Genomic DNA, 21,815 nt, shown 5'->3' with positions numbered 1-21,815 from the left:
TGAACATAAATAAAGATTAAAAAAGAGAAGAAATGTGCAAAGAACAACAGTAGGTACAAGCAATCATATTATATCATATTAGATATTTCCTAATTAAAAAACATAAATGAGACAAACATGAAATAAGAGAAAAAGAATTGTAACAAACAAAATAAAATAGTAAAAGATAATTAAACAGATTTTTAAAAAGAATTAAATGAATACATGGAAATAAGAGATGCTATATAAAGTGGCAGACAAACTTAAAGGGACAACGAGGAGTTTCTATTTGGTTATAAAAAAGTCTCCCGTTAATGTGGATGAATCTACGTTACCACTTTTTATTGGCCCCTTTTCAATAAATATATCGTTTTGTCTCTATCGTTATTTTGTTATTATTAGTGGTGGTGGAAATGCTGGGCGAACCGACCACCGTTTCCTTACTTTCGGTTTCGTGGCGAGTCATGAGAATAACGCCGCCGAATCGCCGTTTATGGTCGGAACTACGACGGTATGTGATCGTCTTCCAACCTCTGACTCTAATTCTTGTTGAATGAAAACATGAGAAAGTCTTGCACCGGTCAAAGAATTTCACGGTGCGGAGGCTCATAAATGTAGTGTGAATACACTTTGCTTTTCCAAAACTCCTCGTTGTCCCTTTAAATAAGGTATTCTGAATAAAATTGACATAAACATTTCTTTGGACATTTCTCCGTTCATTTTAAACCGGATGTGACTTCACCGCTCGGTGCTCTACTGCTCCTGTCTGCTCTCCGCCTGCTCGGTGAATCAATCGGTGTGTGATTGTTCCGGTCTGTTTCCCTGTGTGTTGTCGGTGTGTTAGCCGTTAGCCGCCGTTTCTCGTCGTTGTCGGTGCTGCTGCTGCTTCTGCCGTTTCTGTAAAAAAAGAAGAAAAAAAAAACTCCCGTTCACCGTCGTCTTCTCAGCTGGAAACATAAACACAGGAACCAACATGTCCACCGCCCTGGAGAGTTACATCAACCGTATCCTTCCGCCGCTAGCATGCTAACATGCTAACAGCCCCATCCGAATGAATGGAAACACGCTAGTTAGCTAGTTAGCACATGTTGTTATGTTTATTGACTTAAAACCGATGTAACTTTACATTTAATCAGCGCCGGACCGGAGTTAAAGATGAACTGTGGATTAAAGCAGCAGAGTTTGTTGTTAAAATGAAAAGTTTTTAACGTTAATTTAATGTTTTTTGTCCAGAAAATGTTGTGTTTTTTCTTTAACTGTGGTTCAGGAACCGTGGCCATCGTCACCTCGGACGGAAGGATGATCGTGGTGAGTTATGTTTCCGATAAATATTGATAGATTTAACAGTAGATCAGTGATTCCCTACCAGACTGAGCTGTGGGTTTTAGCATTTGTTTCGTTTTTCATTCATAAATCATCATCACATGTTGTAAATGATGAACAGGTGCTGCACTGTAAACACCTTAATCCAGTTGTTCAGAGGAAAATCTCACTGGAGTTTGGATCAAATCTTGAAAATTGGATGTTTAAAAGCTAAAATAAAAGACTCTGAGATCAGATTAGATCAATAATTCAATCCTGGTTTTAATCTTGATCAAATCCTTAATTTGTGTTGATAGTTGAATCAGGAAAACTTTGATCCAAATCCCCAGGATTATTCTGATCCCAGCAGTTTGATGGATTTAGGAGCAAAATGTGATTGTAATTAGATTCAAACTGGTCAAATAAACAACATTTATAATGTAGTGGTATATACATATTCTGCACCTGATTTTGAAGGTGGTAGGAATTAATACGTTTTTTACTTCTTCCTACTCCTTTTCGAACATGTTTAGCATTAATTTATTAGGTAATTTGTAGGAAGAAAGACAAAAAAGAAAAATAAGCAGTTCGTTTTTTTATATATACTCTTTTATTTTATTTTATTTTTCCTTCTCTGATTATGGAGATCATGAATGGTTAGCCTAATTTGTGTGGATTTGTTTTTATTTAAGAGTAATTAACTGTTCAGTGCTTTCACGTGTTTGAAATAAAGTTTCAAATCAAAAAACTGTAAACCATCTAGTAAGTATCAAGGAAATAAAGTTAACTTTGATTATTCCATAAATGAAGAACTTTTCCCCCGACTCCTGGGTAACTGTGAAATGAAATTTTAAGTTTGATTTTGAAAACATGAAAAAACATTTACAATGTATTTGCGTCGTGTGCTGTATTTATAATATATATCTTATATTCCATCATTTTTGCTTTATTTTCATCTTATTTTTATAGTTTTAATGTTTTAATTATTTAGTGAGGGGAAGAAGGGAAGGGAGGGAGAATAGGGAGAAAAAGTTTGATTTGTTTCTTGCTTGTAAGAATGTCCTGTTTGATTTACTGTAAATTGCAAACAAAACTAATAAACACATGCTTGAAAATATATCTTAAAGGGGAACTAAACCCCTCAGTTTTGGATGACGTGCTCTAAGCTTGAAATTCAAAAAATGCCTTGATTATGGGCGGGACTCAGGAGCACTCTCCGAACCCCCCTCCCCCCTCCCCTGCGCCCCATTCACACCCGCGAAATCACACAAAGGAGAAAAAAAAGTAATAAACACACATCAACACTTCTGCTAGCGCTAACGAGCGACTCTAACAGCACTAGTAGCGTGGACACTACTAGGAGAGGACGCCAGAGCCGTGACACAGCATCTACAGCTGATCCGCCGGCTCGTTAGCTCGTTAACGGCTCGTTAGCGCCAGCGGCGGCCGCACTAACGATTCCCATCCAGGCAGCTGTTAGCAGCCGTTAGCCGCAGCAGAGCAGCTAGACTGCCTAGCAACCGTTAGCGGCAGGCAGCAGCCGGTGCTGATTGGTCGGGGAGCTGGTGGCCGGCAAGGGGGCAGTTGTCGGTCTGAGAAGTGAAGCTCACTTCCGCATTCAAAAAGCTGCAATCCCCTCGGCTTCCTCTGGGGGCTGGCTCCAGAAGGGAGCAACTCCAATCGAGCCCCATGTTAAAATCGCCGATTTTACAGCTTAAAAAAACATATTTACAGCCTGGTACATTTTATTTTTTTGGTCTCAACCGATAGTTTCTACCCCCGCACACACTCTGAGGGGGGTGAATTTTTTTTAAACTCTACAGTTTTACTATTATTAGGTTTAAAGTTCTGGCCAATTAGGGCGCAGAACCGTTGAGTGACAGGTCCGGCGACCGCTGCTACGAGGCCAGTGGGCGGGCTCTCGGCCGGCTAACGGCCGCACCGCTCCAAATATGGCAAGTAGAATCCAACATGGCGCGGTTCAAATCCCCGTAGTAGCGGCACAAAACAGACTCCCCCAAACCAATGGGTGACGTCACGGACGCTACGTCCATTCTTTTTACAGTCTATGGTGGCCGGTGACGAAAGCTGCCTCCAAAACGTCATCTGCCTCCATCTCAGCCAATAGAAAAATGTGATTGTAATAGCCGTGTTTCAACCCATAGAGGGCAGTCACTCCACATTTTTACTACAAAATACACCAAATTGAAATATTTTGACTAAAATGTCAAAAGTTGGACCAGAATCAACTGACAACACTACCTTATACCCAAATATATTTGTTTTCAGCAGAAAAAAGTGGTTTAGGGGTTTAGTTCCTCTTTAATTTATTTATAAGAAATAAAAAAAAACAGCACAGCAAACAATACAAACAGCCCATTTTCATTTTCTACCTGTTGTTAACAGACCTATCTATGTCTGATACACATTTAACTTAACTGGGATAAAAGTAAAGATGGATTAAATGATCCTGGATGGAAAAACAAGGGAAACCTTTTAAAACATCTGGGCCCTGATGTTTTGTGTTGTGTTTTGTGTCGTGTTGCGTTCAGGGAACCCTGAAGGGCTTCGACCAGACCATCAACCTGATCCTGGATGAGAGCCACGAGCGGGTGTTCAGCTCCACTCAGGGCGTGGAGCAGGTGGTGCTGGGGCTCTACATCGTCCGAGGAGACAACGTGTGAGTCCGACACGTCGATCAGAAGCTTTTATTTTGAAAAACCGTTCGTATTTACAGAGTGGACGATAGAGCTGTGATGTGTTAATGTGTCAGTGTCGATACGAGGACGTGTATGAACTGATACTTAATCAATATCAATCAGACTAAAAGAGATGATGTCATTGTTGTTAAAGGGATAGTTCAACATTTTGTCAAATTGGCCCATTGCCATAACCCCTATAGTCGTAGCAGTAGGTTCGTTACCTTTAATTGTCGGTGCAAGCTGTTTTTAGAACGGCGGAGCAGAGCCGTGAGCTGCTCAGAGCTACGCTACGGAGGCTCATTATGGGATTTCTTGGTTTCCCTCATCAAACTCATCAAATACACAATCCAACAACTCCACAACGCTCTGGTGGACAAGTTGTGACCTGCACATTCACCACGCTATGAGATAATAACACAACGTTACCAGACAGAGTTGTTTTAGAGGGAAATTCATGCAAAACCGCTGATGCACGTTGCCTTCAGGGACAGTTTTTCATCAACAGTCTCTGTATTTCCCTCTAAAACAACTCTGTGTGGTAACGTTGTGTTATTATCTCATAGCGTGGTGAATGTGCAGGTCACAACTTGTCCACCAGAGCGTTGTGGAGTTGTTGGATTGTGTATTTGATGAGTTTTAATGAGGGAAACCAAGAAATCCCATGAGCCTCCGTAGCGTAGCTCTGAGCAGCTCACGGCTCTGCTCCGCCGTTCTAAAAACAGCTTGCACCGACAATTAAAGGTAACAAACCTACTGCTATGACTATAGGGATTATGGCAATGGGCCAATTTGACAAAATGTTGAACTATCCCTTTAACTCTTTCGCGACCACACTAATTCTTCAGCACATCCGCTCAGGACCACATGTTTTTGGCTATTTGTTTACCTTTTATCTCACGTCGAACCGAACTCTGTACGTCACCTAGAAACAAACGGTCTTCACGTGATTGAAGAGTGACTTTACAACGTGCTCCACGAAAAAACGGCGAGTTTTTCCGCCGTTTCGTTCTTGAGGACGAAGTAGAAGAAGAGAGCTGGGTTTCTCCAAAAACGGAGCTCCCGCTCTAGTTTCAGAGAAAAACGCACTTTTGTGTCAAGTGGCAATCTGCTCATTTTACCGCTACTCTGCAGTGTGGCGTCTCCCAAATCATTTCTACGCCTAAAAAAATATATTTGTAGGCATATCTGGGGGGTGTGGCAGCGTGGAGAGCAGCGGTGCAGCGGTGTGGGTCTCTGGCTGCAGCGCAGCAGCTCCGGGACACTGCTGTGTGACTGGCCGGTGATGAGTGCTCTGGGGCGGGGGCGGCCGGTCACAGCCCCCGCTGCAGAGCGCCCGCTCTGCTGCACAGCGCCGTGAAAACAGCCGTGATAACGGGCTTTCAGATCCGAGTCTCCAAACCATAAACGTTTGTAACAGCACCGGTAAAAGTCGCCACATTTGTCGTCGGTCGCTTTTGTCAAAAGAGGGTTTGGAAAGTCGCCAGATTCAGCAAGAAAGTGGCAACACTGTAGCCGACAGCCGCACAGCGCTGCACGCTGTCCCCACAGCAGCATTCAAGGAGAACGATTACTCAAACAAAACCAAGATCACACAGTTTATAAAAAACATTATGTTTTGGTTTTAGTTTAAAACAGTTTTACATATCAGAGGACTACCATATTCACACACAGGGTACCTCAGAGTGTCTATTATCGTAATCTGTAAAAAAACGGTTTTGATGAGTTTGCTCGTCAATGGTCGTGAACGTTCGGCAGGCTGTGACGAGTTAACTCGTCAATGGTCGCGAAAGAGTTAAAACAGTTCTTATTGGTTGTGATCAAATACAAACATTCAGAATAAAAAGAAAACAATAATGAACAAGAAACAAATGGATCGATTCATAATTGATTCTTGTGAATGAAATAAATAAAACACAGTGATGAATACAGATAATAGTGACTGACAAATGGAGGAAAAGTAAATGATCAATAAGTTTTATTTGAGTATTGATCGGTGTATTGATCGGTCGGCGTGTGAGCGGAGTTTGATTGACAGCTGCTGTGTGTCGGTGTGTGTGTGTTTCAGGGCCGTGATCGGGGAGATCGACGAGGAAACCGACTCCACTCTGGACTTAGGAAACATCCGAGCCGAGCCGCTCAACTCCGTCGTCCACTGACCTCTGACCCCCCCGACCCCCTGCTGTCATGGTTACCGTCTCTGTGGCAACAGTGTGACTCTCACTGTGTCTGAAACCCCTCCCTCTCTCCTCCTCCTCTTCCTCCTCTATGTTCAACATTTATCTCCACTGTCACGTCGCACAAATGCATCATCATCGAGCGCTGCGTTCAGGGACCGTCTTTTTGTTTAGTTGATGTTCTTGCTGTTTTCGTGTGGCGTTCAGGGCCCCCCCCCCCTCGGTGCAGTACCGGTGTTCACACAGCAGGGGGCAGCAGAGCAGAGCAGCAGAGGAACAGGAAGTGGTTTCAGACACAGAACAGCACCAGAAGCCGGTTTCACTCTGGATCAGCGAGACCGAGACACGAACTGAACTCTCCGGCCGCCATGTTCGGACTTTTTTATGAATAAAAGAAGAAACTTGTTTGAGTTGTTATAGGTTTTTTTTTTATGGTTTTGAGTTATTTTTTGGCTTTTTTTTTCTCTTTTTTTGTCAGGTTGTGATTGTTAATAAAGTTTCATTTCCCAGATTCTGACCCCGAAACATCTTTATTTTGTTTAGAAACTCAAATGAGCAACTTGATTTTGATCTCATTCAGTTTGTTAAACGAGCTTAAAAAAAAAAACTGAAATACTTGATTTTTCACGATTTAAGTCTGATAATTTTACAATGTGCAGTTCTATAGATTTAAAAACAATGTTATAATGAACAAGATACAAAAAAATCTGCTGTAAAGTTCATTCCAAAGTGTGGAATCAGATAATTATTGACCTGTATCAATATTTAAAACATCTATAATGTGATAAAAACCACAGAGTCACAGGATTTAAAGTAATCCTTTTGATGAAAAAGTTGTAGCTATAACCTTTAAATAACAACGAAGCTTCAGGAGGACGAATAAAAATTAGAAATATTTTATTTCACAAGATTTCAGTCTGATCAATTTTACAATATGCAGTTATCTAGAGTTAAAAACAATGTTATAATAAAACAAGATACAAAAAAATCAGCCGTAAGAAAAAAAAGAAAAAAGGACAAAAAAGTTCATTCTGAAGTCTCAGCCGTTCTATAATTTTTGACCTGTATAAATTTTTAAAACATCTATAATGTGATAAAAACCACAGAGTCACAGAATGTAAAGAAGGCGAAGAGGAAAAACAGAAACAGATGAAGAAAATATAGAAAAATAATCATTTCTGAACAGTGTTGATACAGAATATTGATCCTTTATTATTAAAGATACAATGAAAACATGAATCGTTCACTTGAAATCATCATTAATTATGAAAATATTTCAAATTAAAGTTTTATTAAACAATTACATTTACAACATGCGTAAGTGCAGAGAAACAAACAGTAACAGTCTGTTTATAATCTTGACGTCAGACATTAATGAAACTGTAAAAATGTGAATAATAAACCAGAGAAAATGAAAAAACTGAACATCTGGACCCATGAACAACCAGAGAAGAATTGATTATTTTATATTGATCATTGAGATTATTAGTTTTTCTTTCATGTCGTAGTTAAAAAATGTTTTTATATAGACATATATATAGTATAGGCTATATATATATGAAACATAAAGAACAACACATTCTCAGATTTGACTGTTTTTATCCAAATATTTTTGCATTTAAAGAGTATAAAACATGAATGGAGCTTCATGACAAGTAGTAAAATCATCAAAACGACTTCTGTTCGACTTCTAAAAACTTGTAAAATGTGTGTTTTTGCATAAAAAAAAGAAAAGAATTGTCAATTTACGTTTAAAAGTGACAAATTACGTTTTTTTTGCCTCTATAATAAAAACATTTTTGATCGTATTAATTTGTCCGAGTGAAAATATGAAGTTTTACAGTTTTAGTGATGCATTAAACAGCTGTTTCTTGTTTATTAGTGATTAATAACTAATCAATACTATTTAGACACTAGAGTTGTGTGTCAGTGTGGCAGCAGCACTTCTCTGACCAGAGTGTGTTGTTGTTGTTGTTGTTGTTGTTGTTGTTGTTGTTGTTGTTGTTGTTGTTGTTGTTGTGTTGTTGTTGTGTTGGGTCCCAGTCTCAGAGCGTTCTGCAGTCGACTCTTCTGGTCTGCAGTCGGAGCTGGAGTCTCGTAGTGAAGCCGCAGCCAGGGGGCGCCTGAAGGCAGCACGCCAAATATGGTCAGGACACGTCATCATTATCATCATCATCATAGTCATCATCATTATTGTCGCCATCATTGTTGTCATCGTCATGATCAGACCTAATTGTTTCAGTGTATAAGAAGAGCCAGCAGTGTGTCTTCTGTCTCAGGAAGCTGGCAAGATTCCAGGTCGACAGGACCCTGTTGAACATGTTTTACCGTTCCTATGTTGAGTCTGTGCTCACCTTTTCTTTTATCTGTTGGTTCCAATCCCTTAATATCAAAAACAAAAATTTACTGTCCAGAGTGGTCAATGTTTGCTGTAAAATAACCGGCATGGACCAAGAAACCCTGCAGGATATGTACAACAAAAGGTTGTACAATAAAGCACTATCCATCCTGTCCGACAGCTCCCATCCACTATCCCAACAATTTGAGCTTCTTCCTTCTGGTTCCCTTTTCAGACTTCCACCAATCAAAACCAACAGATACAAAAAATCTTTTATCCCATCTGATGTCTTCCTCCTCAACTCTAAGAGGAGGAGGCAGCTCATTGCACAGCACATTTTAAACTTTAATTTTATAGCACTTTGGCCATCTTGGTCTAGTCTACAGCTCAGTGTTCTGTGTGTGTTGTCTATTTTGTTGTTGCTCCCCACTCCTACAAACGAATTGTCCCACTGGGGGACAATAAAGTTGTTGAACTTGAACTTGAACTGAATCATCATCATCATTATTGTCGTCATCATTGATGTCATCATCATCGCCATCGTCATCATCATCCTCTACGTCGACCTCTCACCTTTCTTGACCTTCTGACCCGGCGCCACCAGAAGCTCCGCCCCCACGCTGTGATTGATCGGTTCTCCGACCTTCGATCGTCCCGCCCCCAACTTGTGAAGAACTTCAGCGAGAACCAAACCGTCCACGTCCGTGACCACGCCTACAGACAGAGAGAAAACCTTTATTATTAATAATCAGTGATCGACGATCAATCAGTCACATCATTAATATGGATGTAAATTCACCATAACATAGATATATATCAATAATATATATAATATAATATATGTTTTGTGAGTTAAACATAAATATAATATTAAATATCCACTAATAATTGATAACTAGAAAATTTCCTCTGTGAAATTTTGATAGGACCACGGGGGGCTACTTTGTATTGGAGTCAATGAGGAGCAGAGACAGACGTGGCCGCACTTAGAGGCTGAAAATTCAAATTCTGTAAGTCTCTCAGATATTTTGAGCACATTGGGAGAGAGATAACAAGATTGTCTACAAATTTGGAAAAGATCATGTGTGTAGAGTATAAATTGTGTCCAGGAGGAGTGTGGAAAGAGAAAAATTCAGGAATTTTTCTGGGCTCTCTCCCACTCTAAGCGATGATGTCACGCACTCTGACACGAACATTCCGTGCAATACACAACCATTATAATTTAATAATTTCTCCAAAAATGATCATGGTCATTGATCAGGGATTGATCAAAAACTATATGACCTATCAAAACGTGGATTAATACGCCAATACACAAGACTTGTGTCTACTGTTTAAAGTTTAAATGGAGTCTCTAGGTGAAAGTATGCCTGAGCAGTAGACGTTTGTTAAACTCCAATGATTGGTCTTTTTCACTCTTTTTTTTCCACCTGTCCCATTGACTTCAATGCAAAATTTACAGCGATCCCGATCAAATCGCACATTTTGGTATATAATTCACCTGGGTCCTCTCAAAGCTGTAGGACAAGTAGCGGGACGAAATTGTGTCCGGAAGAGGAAGAATAAGAAAAAATCCACACAACAACAATAGTGCCCGGTGCGCTTGCCCCGTGGCCCTAATAACACAAGATTAGTGCCTTTCAGAGTAAAACTTCCTTCTTTTTTTAAAACTTACCTTCAGTGGGCGCGGTCAGCTCGGTCTGATGGGCGGCTTTCCTCAGGACGCCGTGGTAATCCGAGTGGGCGGAGCACAGAGACTGAGCCGTTGCCTTGGCGACGCCCTGACCCTCCATCATGTCCCGGAACTTGGTCAGAGCTTTCCCACCAATCACAGCGTCAGAAATCTGCTTCTTGCCCTGCGATAGGTCGGACGCCCTGCCGGTCATCATCAGCAGCATCCCGCCTATACAGGAAGAAAAATATGCAAATTAATTTCAGTTTGGTCATTTCTAATCGCACAGTTTTTCATTTTTTAGTTTAATTTTGTTTGTTTTTTTCACATTTTTTCATTTAAATCTCAGTATTGATAATGAGTGAGTACTTCAGGGTCCGTAGGAATGTACAGTACCCAGCGTAACAACCAGCTCCATCAGGTCTTCGGGTCCTCGTCCCTTCAGCGTCTCCAGAGACTCGATCACCTCCAGACTGTTGCCGACGCATCGACCGATCGTAGCGTCCATGCTGCTGAGGACCGCACCTGTTCGCATGCCCAGGCCGTTTCCTACGTTCACCTGTAAAACATAAATCAATCAGGTTCTGTCTTTATGAAAAATGATTAAAGGGATAGTTCAACATTTTGTCAAATTGGCCCATTGCCACAATCAATGTCATAGCAGTAGGTTCGTTACCTTTAATTGTCGGTGCAAGCTATTTTTAGAACGGCGGAGCAGAGCCGTTTCCCTCATCAAACTCATCAAATACACAATCCAACAACTCCACAACGCTCTGGTGGACAAGTTGTGACCTGCACATTCACCACGCTATGAGATAATAACACAACGTTACCAGACAGAGTTGTTTTAGAGGGAAATACATGCAAAACCGCTGATGCACGTTGCCTTCAGGGACAGTTTTTCATCAACAGTCTCTGCATTTCCCTCTAAAACAACTCTGTGTGGTAACGTTGTGTTATTATCTCATAGCGTGGTGAATGTGCAGCTCACAACTTGTCCACCAGAGCGTTGTGGAGTTGTTGGATTGTGTATTTGATGAGTTTGATGAGGGAAACATAGGAAATCCCATAATGAGCCTCCGTAGCGTATCTCTGAGCAGCTCACGGCTCTGCTCCACCGTTCTAAAAACAGCTTGCACTGACAATTAAAGGTAACGAACCTACTGCTATGACTATAGGGATTATGGCAATGGGCCAATTTGCCAAAAATGTTGAACTATCCCTTTAAGGCTAAAATCAATCCTAAACCGTACCATCGACTGAGCCAGTTCTCTGGCGCTCTCCAGGTCTTTGTACAGAGCAGCTCGTCCAAACTTCACGTCCAGAACCAGAGCGTCCAGAGTCTCGGCTCCTTTCTTCGAGATGATCGAACCTGAGAATCAGAACAGCCACCGATCAATCAATTAGATCAATAATCATCATCATCAGCGTCACAGTGTCATGGCGACGGGTCGGGTCGGTACCGGTGATGAGCGGTAAACTGTCCACGGTGCTGGTGGCGTCTCGCAGAGCGTACAGGACTCGATCGGCGGGAACCAGCTTCTCCGTTTGACCCACGATGCAACAGCCCACCGAGCCCAGGAGCTTCTGGATCTGAAACCAGAATATTGATCAGCTTCATTGATCAGGTTGGAGGTCGATCGATCAATAAGTATTGGTAGCCTATCCTACAGGGCCGTTGCTATGAATTCTGGGCCCCCTTAAAGAATACTAAAGTGGGCCCCTCCCCCTAACTTTTCCTTTTTTTTTTCTTAGACTACATATGTATTATCGTTTTTTATTTAGCCTTCTTTGTTTTGATGCTAATGCAGCATTACACTGCAAAAACTCAAGTATCTGAGCAAGAATATTTGTCTTATTTCTAGTCAAAATGTAATTTCTAGTCAAAACAAATCTCATTCTACTTAAAATAAGACTCATCATATTAAAAGCAGCTTGTTTTTAGACACTTTTTACTTCTTTCAAGCAGATTTTCACTTGGAATAAGTAGAAAAAATCTGATAGCGGAGCAAGTTTTTCTTCCTTATTACAAGCACAAAAAACTTACTTTCACTGGCAGATTTTTCTATTTATTGTGAAGTTAATTTTTAGGTGATGAGTCTTATTTTAAGTGGAAAGAGATTAGTTTTGACTAGAAATGAGACATTTGGACAAGAAATAAGACAAATATTCTTGGAAAGATGTTGAGTTTTTACAGTGTACTATGAGTATTAGTCAGGGTCTCACGCAGAATAAATCAGTCATTCAAAGATTAGACTCCTGGGGTTTTTTATGGGCCCCACTGGGCGCTGGGCCCCTAGAGTTATCATCACCTTTCTCCCCTATACAACGGCCCTGCTAAATAATACAAATGCTTGCCATGTTGTGCCCTTATAGACATAAAAGGTAGAATGATAAACAAGTGAAATTGAAATTATACTGCAAGACTTCACTGATAATACTTTGAACTCGTTGCTATAAGTATTGGTATATTATTGGTTGTTACCTGCTGTGTGGACTGTTGGATGGTGAATCCAGGGATCGACTCCAGTTTGTCCAGAGTTCCTCCTGTGTGAGCTAAGCCCCGCCCACTGATCATCGGCACCTGTCAATAATAACTAGTGGTCATAACTGGAACTACAGCTCCACTTATAGATTTTAAAAGGGATAGTTCAACATTTAGTCAGATCCTCCTCTCACCATAACCACTATAGTCACAGCAGTAGGTTCATCAGCTTTAATTATCGGTGCATGTTGTTTTTGAAACAACTCCACAACGCTCTGGTGGACAAGTTGTGACCTGCACATTCACCACGCTATGAGATAATAACACAACGTTACCAGACAGAGTTGTTTTAGAGGGAAATACAGCCGGAACTACATTCCAGACACGGCTGCTGGGCGGAGGGATTTCAAAAGCGCAAGTAGTTCCGGTAACTCTTTAATTTACAGGCTGTTAATTATGTGATAATGTCAAGAAATAACAATAAATTGCATCATAATGTCTAGAAATAACAGTCAATTTCATAGTAATGTAGTCATAGTCATGTTTTTCATAAAGGTAAAAGATTACACATGCTTTTCATGCTTTGAATTTTCTCGGAAAGGCCAGAATTTTTCTCCACCAAGTCGTTGCAATCAATTGTTATTTCTTGGCGATTTTTCCTCTGCATTACTATGAAAGTGATCGTTATTTCTAGGCTATTTCTAGAAATTATGACACAATTAATTGTTATTTCTTGGCTATTTTTTGACATTATCACATAATTAACGGCCTGTAAATTAAAGTTCTGATTATTTGCTTCATGTCTCGTAATGTTACATGATTATCTCATAGCGTGGTGAATGTGCAGGTCCCAACTTGTCCACCAGAGCGTTGTGGAGTTGTTGGATTGTGTATTTGAAGAGTTTGATGAGGGAAAGGCGAAAGTACCGTTCACCTCCATTGTGTTCACTGAGCAGCTCACGTCTCTGCTCCGCCGATCTCAAAACAACATGCACCGATAATTAAAGGTGATGAACCTACTGCTGTGACTATAGGGATTATATTACCAAAAATGTTGAACTGTCCCTTTAACATTTACCTTACAGCCACAGGCGGCGAGCGCGGGCGCCAGCACCAGGCTGACTTTGTCTCCCACGCCGCCTGTCGAGTGTTTGTCGACCACCAGCCCCGCCCACTCCGGCGGCCATGACATCACTTCCCCCGATCTCATCATCTCTCTGGTCAGTGTCTCCGTCTCCTTGACAACCATCCCCTTCTGCCAGATCGCCATCAGCATCGCCCCTGAAGGACAAAGACACATCAGGACACTGGACAACGGACGACCACCACAACATTTGTAATAACGAGTCGTTATCCGTTTACAAAAGCAGAAGTAAGCGATCCGGTCGTTTTGGCTAATGCTGCGTTCCAGGCAGGCTTTTGAAACCGTAAATTACAGCTTCAAGTCACAACTTACGACTTTGTAGCGTTCCAGGCAACCCACTCGTGTTTCTCCGACCTGTTTTACCTGTGAAAGTCACTATAACGGCCACTCGTAACTTCTGACCCGTGAACTCGTACCAGATCGAACTGGTACGACTTCACAGGTCGGAAAAACACGAGTTACGGGTTGCCTTGAACGCACCATAACGTCTTGTCAGCCGATGGAGTTAGCAGCCCCCGCCCTCGTCATGGATCTATTGGTCCTCGTCCCTACGTCACCACATTCACGCACATCCCTTGGCTGCACACACAGAGAGGACTGCCCCTTTATGCCGTTCTCTCTCCTCATTGGATAAAACTTGTAGGATACAAGGAAAGTTTTCTCCTGGGCTCAGAGCAGAGCAGAGTGACTGACAGACCTGTGTTTCAGACCAAACACTCTATGTAAGTGATTGCTGTCGGAAGATATAACTATTTAAGACTTATATTAACACAATGTATTGCTTACTTCTGCTTTAATTTTAATTCTGGAAACAAATATTGAAAAAAAAGTCATTTTTTTCGTTTTATTTTGAAAAACTTTGAAAAATGTTGTCGGCCATGTTGGATCTTTACCTGTCTGACATTCCTGGATGTCGTTATTAGCGACGGCGCGGACGAAGGTCGCGACCTCCTGGTCGGTCAGCTGTTCTCCGTCTCGCTTCTTCCTGATCAGCTCTTGAATTGACAACATGTTGCCCTGGAAACACAAAACAAAACAAAAAACAAATAAACTGTGTTGGCTACATGACTGATCATGAAAACTCTCATCCAAAGACGGTTTATAAACCAAGACCAGCTTCCTGTATGATGTCACGTGGGTTTCTGCACGGCCTTGAGTGTATTGACTCCAATGGGAAAATTGAACGTGAACACAGATTATGGTCTGTCCTTTCTCCCCACAGTCACTGAAATACATTTTGGACTCATTTTCCACAAGCCACATCTCTTCTGAACATTTTGACACGAAAATGGCGATTTTCAGATGGACACATCAGGAGAAAATGAACTTTGTTCACGACCTGTCTCTGTCTCTACGACACACTCTCGCTAGATTTTGGGACAGATCATTTGTGAACACCTGCAAAACATTTTAAAATAATTTTTGTCATGCTAAATATGATTGATAGTAGTGTAAATATTTAAAGCAGAAGTAAGCGATATTTTTGTGTTAATATAAGTCTTAAATAGTTATATCTTCCGACAGCAATCACTTACATCCAATGAGGAGAGAGAACGGCATGAAGGGCTGTGTGTGCAGCCAAGGGATGCGCCTGAATGTGGTGACGTAGGGACGAGGACCAATAGATCCATGACGAGGGCGGGGGCTGCTAACTCCGTCGGCTGACATGACGTTATGGTGCGTTCAAGGCAACTCGTAACTCGTGTTTTTCCGACCTGTGAAGTCGTACCAGTTCGATCTGGTACGAGTTCACAGGTCAGAAGTTACGAGTGGCCGTTATAGTGACTTTCACAGGTAAAACAGGTCGGAGAAACACGAGTGGGTTGCCTGGAACGCTACAAAGTCGTAAGTCGTGACTTGAAGCTGTAATTTACGGTTTCAAAAGCCTGCCTGGAACGCAGCATTAGCCAAAACGACCGGATCGCTTACTTCTGCTTTAATGTTATCTTAAGAAAATATAAATATCTCACTTTCATCTACCTACAAATTTTATAAATCGGAAAAATCTTATTGGCGACGCCCATTTTAGGAGACAGGAAGTGTCACCATGTTTCTACCATTGGAGCTTCTCATGGTTGTATCTTGGGTTATAGAGTCTCTGTCTCATCATCCTCTGTTGTTTAGCGAACGTTGGCATATTTACGTACATGTGGCATGTGGCTTCTTGTCCAGCTGCTGCCAGGTTTGACCAAACTTTATTGAAACAAACATGTAAACAGACTCAAGTTTCTCTCTGACACCGAATCAAACCAAACTGAGTTGGATGGATCCAGTTAGGATTTAGAGACAGAACTAACTTTTCATTCGTTTCAGTTTCAGTTTGACTGTTTTGCTTTTTGTCTATTTGTCTCGGCTACAAAAGACTCTTTTCTTTGTAACTTTGTGTTGGTGAGTTTCTGTGTTTCCCGGCAGCAGCAGCTTCAGTTTCCTGTGATAAAAAATATTTCTCCTGTTGAGGAACCAAAAGATAGCACCATGCCACACCCACACTTCACCAAAACTACAGAAACACACACACAGAACTCAGACGATCACATTAAAACCTTCATGATGAAGCAAATAAAATAATAATAAAACAGTAAAACTAATTATTATTAAACACAATTTAAATGCACAACCACACATATAGACTCCCTGCAGACTTTAACCTTCAAACATCAGAGCATCATCCAAAAACAACAACTACGATATTAATAATATATAATAATAACATAATATAATGAACTATATTAATAATATATAATAATAATAATATAATATAATATAATGACTGGACATGTCACACACACACACACGCTCAGAGCAGCGGCGGTCTACCTGGTCCGGTGTTCTCGGTCTGAAGTGTCAGTGACTCTGCAGCTCATCAGGCAGCGGCTGCAGAGCGACGCTCTCGGCCAATAGGAGCGCAGGGAGGAGGGGGTGACCGGCCCCGGCAGCCAATCAGCTCTCAGCTACGGTTTATTCAGTGTCCACAAATAAAACATCCTGTTGAAGTTGAAGTTCACCAGCTGAACAGTGGTGTGTGTGTGTCTGTGTGTGTCATATATCATGAAAACTAGCTAACTAACTAAACTGATAGAAACACATATTGATATCTAACGCTTTAATTAAATTTATTGATTTAATTGATCTTTGTCCTTTGAAATCTGGTGATCAATAACTTTTTATATCGATATATCAAACCATGACCTTGATTATAATAATAAAAAATAATACAAATTGTCATATTTTCTGACAAAATGAAATAATTTAACATTTTCACTGTAAATCTGTAAAAAAAAAAACATATAAAAAAATATTTTGTATTGATTAATGATTATAATTTGATTTAATCTAAGTTTTTTTTAAATTGTGTTTATAACAGAAGAAGAAAATAAACTAAAACAAATAAAATCTCGACTCACTTCAGTTCATTAATTAACTCACTGAGTCGTTATCTTCAGCGTCGTCACTCATTAACTCGGCTCGGAGCAATATTGTCCAAACAAGGTCAGAGGCCGTGAACCTGTTGACTGCTCTTATTTTGAAAGAGCCACACACACATCTACACACACACACACACACACACACACACACACACACACACACACACACACACACACACACACACACACACATACATACACACATACACGAGTGCGGAGCGTTTCCTTTGTAATAAATGACGGTTTATTATAAAGATTACAATCTGTTGCGTTGCAGAGCTCATCAGTTGTCATCGTGTGCTCTTTATTATTTGTTTCGTGTTGTTTTTTTAGAAAAGGGAAGAAGAAGGAAAAGAAAAACTACAAGTACACACATCACTCACTCCAGAAGAAACTACAAACATACTGTAAAAAGAGGAAGCCAGAGAGAGGAAGGGGGGAGGTGGGGGGAGTGGGGGAGGGGAGGGAGAGGGGGGTTAAACCATTGAACCATTATAACCATGTGAATATCAGGAGGAGGAGGGTTTCACACACACAGGTTTAGAGTGACAGGATTCTCAGCCAATCAGAAGCGACGGCAAGTTTTGAGTCGTTTTAAATGTCTTTTAATTCATATTTTAAATGATTTACTGTATCTGTTGTTGTTAAATGGGACATATTATGGAAATATCACTTTCTGAAAGCTCTTTAACATATATTTGGGTGTTTGTCTTTCCTTCCGGCCCCAAAATGTGAGAATTGACAAAAAAAACGGTAATTTTCAGGCTCCTGAGGCTGAAATCCATGTGGTTTTACCAGCAGTTCCCTCATTTGTCTGACAATGATGTCATTAGTTTTCAAATTTGCATAATGGGGGCGTGGCCTGGTGGGCAGTGGCTCATTTGCATTTAAAGGGACAGGCACTGAAACCAGCCGTTCTGAACATGGCTGTTATAAGAGGATGAAAAGAGCTGTGATGTTTGATCCTTGGGGGATTTTGACCGAAGCATGTCACAGACATGTCTTTAAGACACCTGGGAACTATTTTAATTAATAATAATTTGTGGAAAAGGGGCAGAATATGTCTCCTTTAAAACATTATTTTTCAGCTGCTGCGTTAGCGAACATTAAACTGAGGCGTTTGAGGACTTAAAGGTCTCATATAAAACTAGATGTCCATGTGTAGTGTGATTATAAAGCAGCTCTAGGTTCTATATTAATACTGTGAAAGTATCAAAGCCTCAGTCCACAGAGAAATGCACACAGCCTGTATTCAGAAACTGAGCCTTAAAGGGATAGTTCAACATTTTGGCAAATTGGCCCATTGCCATAATCGCTATAGTCATAGCAGTAGGTTCGTTCCTTTAATTGTAGGTGTAAGCTATTTTCAGTACGGCGGAGCGCAGCAGCTGGCTGCTCAGAGCTACGCTATGGAGGCTAATGGAATTTCTTGGTTTCCCTCATTAAACTCATCAAATTCAACATCCCAAAACTCCACAGCGCTTTTGTAGACAAGTTGTGACCTGCACAACCACCACGCTATGAGATAATGACGGAACGATACGAAACGGAGCCGTTTTCGAGGTAAATACAGGGTAAATACGGAGACTGCTTGCTGAAAAACTGTCCCTGAACGCAACGCGCATCAGCGGTGATGAATTTACCTCGAAAACGGCTCCGTTTCGTATCGTTCCGTCATTATCTCATAGCGTGGTGGTTGTGCAGCTCACAACTTGTCTACAAAAGCGCTGTGGAGTTTTGGGATTTTGTATTTGATGAGTTTGATGAGGGAAACCAAGAAATTCCCTTAGCCTCCATAGCGTAGCTCTGAGCAGCCTGCTGCTGCGCTCCGCTGTACTAAAAATAGCTTACACCTACAATTAAAGGTAACGAACCTACTGCTATGACTATAGCAATTATGGCAATGGGCCAATTTGCCAAAATGTTGAACTATCCCTTTAAAACCAGCCGACAGGACTTCCTGTCACTTTGTCACAACTAAGCCCCGCCCCCTCACCACCACCTGGACCCAAACATCCATCCAACAACTTGCAGAATTTGGTTTCTCTGAGTGTTTTATTCTGAAATCGGCTCTATTTTTATTGGATCACTTTAGAAAACAGTCAGCCAATCAGAAGAGAGACTAAGAGCCTCCTCCTCTCTTCTGATTGGCTGACTGTTACCTGTTGTTACTGTAGAGCTCCAGAGAGAATCTGAGAGAGGAGATGGAAAACTACACTGAGGTGGTTTTTAGATCTTCCCATGGATCAGCCCTTCAAAATAAAAGACAGGAGAGGTGGGAAAATATGAGACGTTTGGAGTTGTAAGAAAATATCGGTTTAGCTGAAAAACAAATTAATTTAATACTTTTCAGGTTAAACACAAACAAGACGATGAATCACGAGCGTCTATCTCCTGGACAGTGAAGTGAATAATTAGAGTTGCTGAGGTGAGTGGAGAAGCCTCTGACTGATCTGAGCTCAGTCTGTGTTTACTGAAGGGATTTGATCTTTGGCGCAGAGGAGGCGGAGCCAACATCTGTCTGCAGATGTGAGCAGAGCAGATGAGTCACTGAGGATCATCACCTGCTGCTGCTGACAGGCCTCGTGTGGGGGAGTCAATGTTCACTGGACTTATTTACATGTTTTAGTTAAGAAATAGTTTCACTGAGATAAAACAGGAATTTTATTTTGGAATCTGAAGTTTCCTCCTCTGTACTGAGTCGTTATCAAGTCTGTAAAGTGCTTTGAGATAATCTGTGAAGTGATTTAAAGCTTAAAACAAATGTGTTTAAAGTGCAAAACCAGCAGTATGGACAGAGTACGGAAGCCTGGAGGTGCCAACACGCTTCAGATTCTTAAAGTGATACGCCAACTTTTTTTTTAACGTGTTTTCACTCACTCCCGAGTCCATGACCAGCAGATAGACACCATCCTTTCCACTGTGCGTGCAGTAACAAGGGAGATAGAGCCGTATCGCCCGTAATTAGCTTAGCTCAAACACTGGAAGTGTATGGGTAGTGTTAGCCTGCTTCCTACCCGAGCCGAAATCAGCAGTCAGAAGCTGATAAAGCTGAAAGCTCTAAACTTTGTAAATATATCACTTTATCCACATTTCAAACATGTTTAGGTGAGAAAGTAGCCGTTTAGATCAGTAGTGTGTCGTTAATTTGTCTAAATACCAGCTGTTTACAATTTTGTTGGGACGAATTCGGCGCTACGCAAGCTAGCCGTTGTGACCAACACACTACCGGTTACTTTCAGAAAATAAAACACCCGTTGCCCTTTACATACAGAAAACCATGACGATAGAATTTGTGCTTTTACTTTGAAATAGGAAGCTAACCTACCCTCGATGTAGCTAGCTTGAACCAAAATAAACCGTCTTTGCTTGAACCCTCCGTTTTGACCGATCTCGTCCCGTTAGCGGCATTTGACCGCTCAAGATGCCTTACCGGAGAGTTTTGTCAGCTCTGAGACGAAGATCGGCCCGCCGGTTTCCGTTTAGAGTTGCTGAAGAGTTTCTCCGATGACTTTAGGTGGAGGCAGGCTAACACTACCCATACACTTCCAGTGTTTGAGCTAAGCTAATTAGCGACTTTAGGTGGAGGCAGGCTAACACTACCCATACACTTCCAGTGTTTGAGCTAAGCTAATTAGCGACTTTAGGTGGAGGCAGGCTAACACTACCCATACACTTCCAGTGTTTGAGCTAAGCTAATTACGGGCGATACGGCTCTATCTCCCTTGTTACTGCACGCACAGTCGAAAGGATGGTGTCTATCTGCTGGTCATGGACTCAGGAGTGAGGCAAGACACGAAAAAAAAAATGTTGGTGTATCTCTTTAAAACATGAAGCTTTAGGAGAGGAACTACTTTTTCCCAGCGGATGTTTAACGAGTGTTTCTGATTGGCTGAGAAATCCTGCGGCAGGTGAACGACCTCACATCACCGTGGGCGACCGGTACAGTAGACTCCAGTCCGTTATAATATATACTACAGATGTACAGTGTCTGTTCAGCCGCTGTCAACAGCTACACAACAGCACACACTCCATAATAATACTCTCTCTGTTTGGCTCTGGATGTACCTGAACGCTGCTGTATTGATCATTTCTTATTGATTATTTCTTTATAGCATCAATCAAATAAATGGGTTTCATGTTAATTCACTTTGTGAGCTTGTAAATTATTTAAAATCTTCTTTATTATCATGTGTAATCTCTGGTGTCCACTGAAGTCTTACCTGTAATAATTGATATATTGATTATATATTGATGTAGCCTATAGACATAGCACGTGTGTGACACTTAAAACTGTTATTGTGAACTCATTAATAAACTCATTTCGTCTGACGGACACTTTACTATGAGTCTCAATAATTCTTTCACTTTTTTTTATTTCACATATTTCACATATTTATTATGTGAAATATTATTTTATTTCACATATATATTCAAAATACATTTCTATAGATTTAAAATATAGATTTTTAATGTTTTTAATTACTTATTATTTATAAAAGTGACCACAGTTACATACGTTACTCTCACTGCAACATTAGTTGGAACATAGTTTTGTAAACTCTTCAAGTTTGTTCATGGAAGTTTAATTACT

The 21,815-nt window shown here is 41.0% G+C and overlaps 2 protein-coding genes across 6 annotated transcripts; one reads left to right on the top strand and one right to left on the bottom strand.

The window, feature by feature from the left end:
* The first annotated feature begins 774 nt into the window (after positions 1-774).
* Positions 775-6,662, top strand: lsm8 (LSM8 homolog, U6 small nuclear RNA associated). The gene is made up of 4 exons (XM_083999876.1): positions 775-983; positions 1,247-1,287; positions 3,834-3,961; positions 6,049-6,662. Exons 1-4 carry the CDS (start codon positions 953-955, stop codon positions 6,137-6,139), a joined length of 291 nt encoding a protein of 96 aa, XP_083856002.1. The 5' UTR covers positions 775-952; the 3' UTR covers positions 6,140-6,662.
* Positions 6,663-7,898: 1,236 nt separating this feature from the next.
* tymp (thymidine phosphorylase) lies at positions 7,899-16,632 on the bottom strand. Of its 5 annotated transcripts, XM_083999525.1 has the most exons (12): positions 16,094-16,576; positions 15,944-15,989; positions 14,690-14,813; positions 13,731-13,933; positions 12,653-12,751; positions 11,631-11,760; positions 11,421-11,539; positions 10,564-10,726; positions 10,171-10,398; positions 9,069-9,209; positions 8,178-8,280; positions 7,899-8,147 (listed from the first exon to the last, which is right to left on the bottom strand). In XM_083999525.1, the coding sequence occupies exons 2-12, from the start codon at positions 15,950-15,952 to the stop codon at positions 8,084-8,086; spliced, it is 1,383 nt and encodes a 460-aa protein (XP_083855651.1). In that variant the 5' UTR covers positions 15,953-15,989; positions 16,094-16,576; the 3' UTR covers positions 7,899-8,083. The 5 variants fall into 5 exon arrangements, with proteins under 5 accessions (XP_083855651.1, XP_083855652.1, XP_083855650.1 ...); XM_083999526.1 differs by lacking the exons at positions 15,944-15,989; positions 16,094-16,576 and adding an exon at positions 16,614-16,632; XM_083999524.1 differs by having other exon boundaries at positions 15,944-16,576.
* Positions 16,633-21,815: the final 5,183 nt, after the last annotated feature.

Source organism: Trachurus trachurus (assembly GCF_905171665.1).
Source record: "Trachurus trachurus genome assembly, chromosome: 23".
Lineage (NCBI taxonomy): Eukaryota > Metazoa > Chordata > Actinopteri > Carangiformes > Carangidae > Trachurus > Trachurus trachurus.
This window is presented reverse-complemented; position numbering and strand designations above follow the sequence as displayed.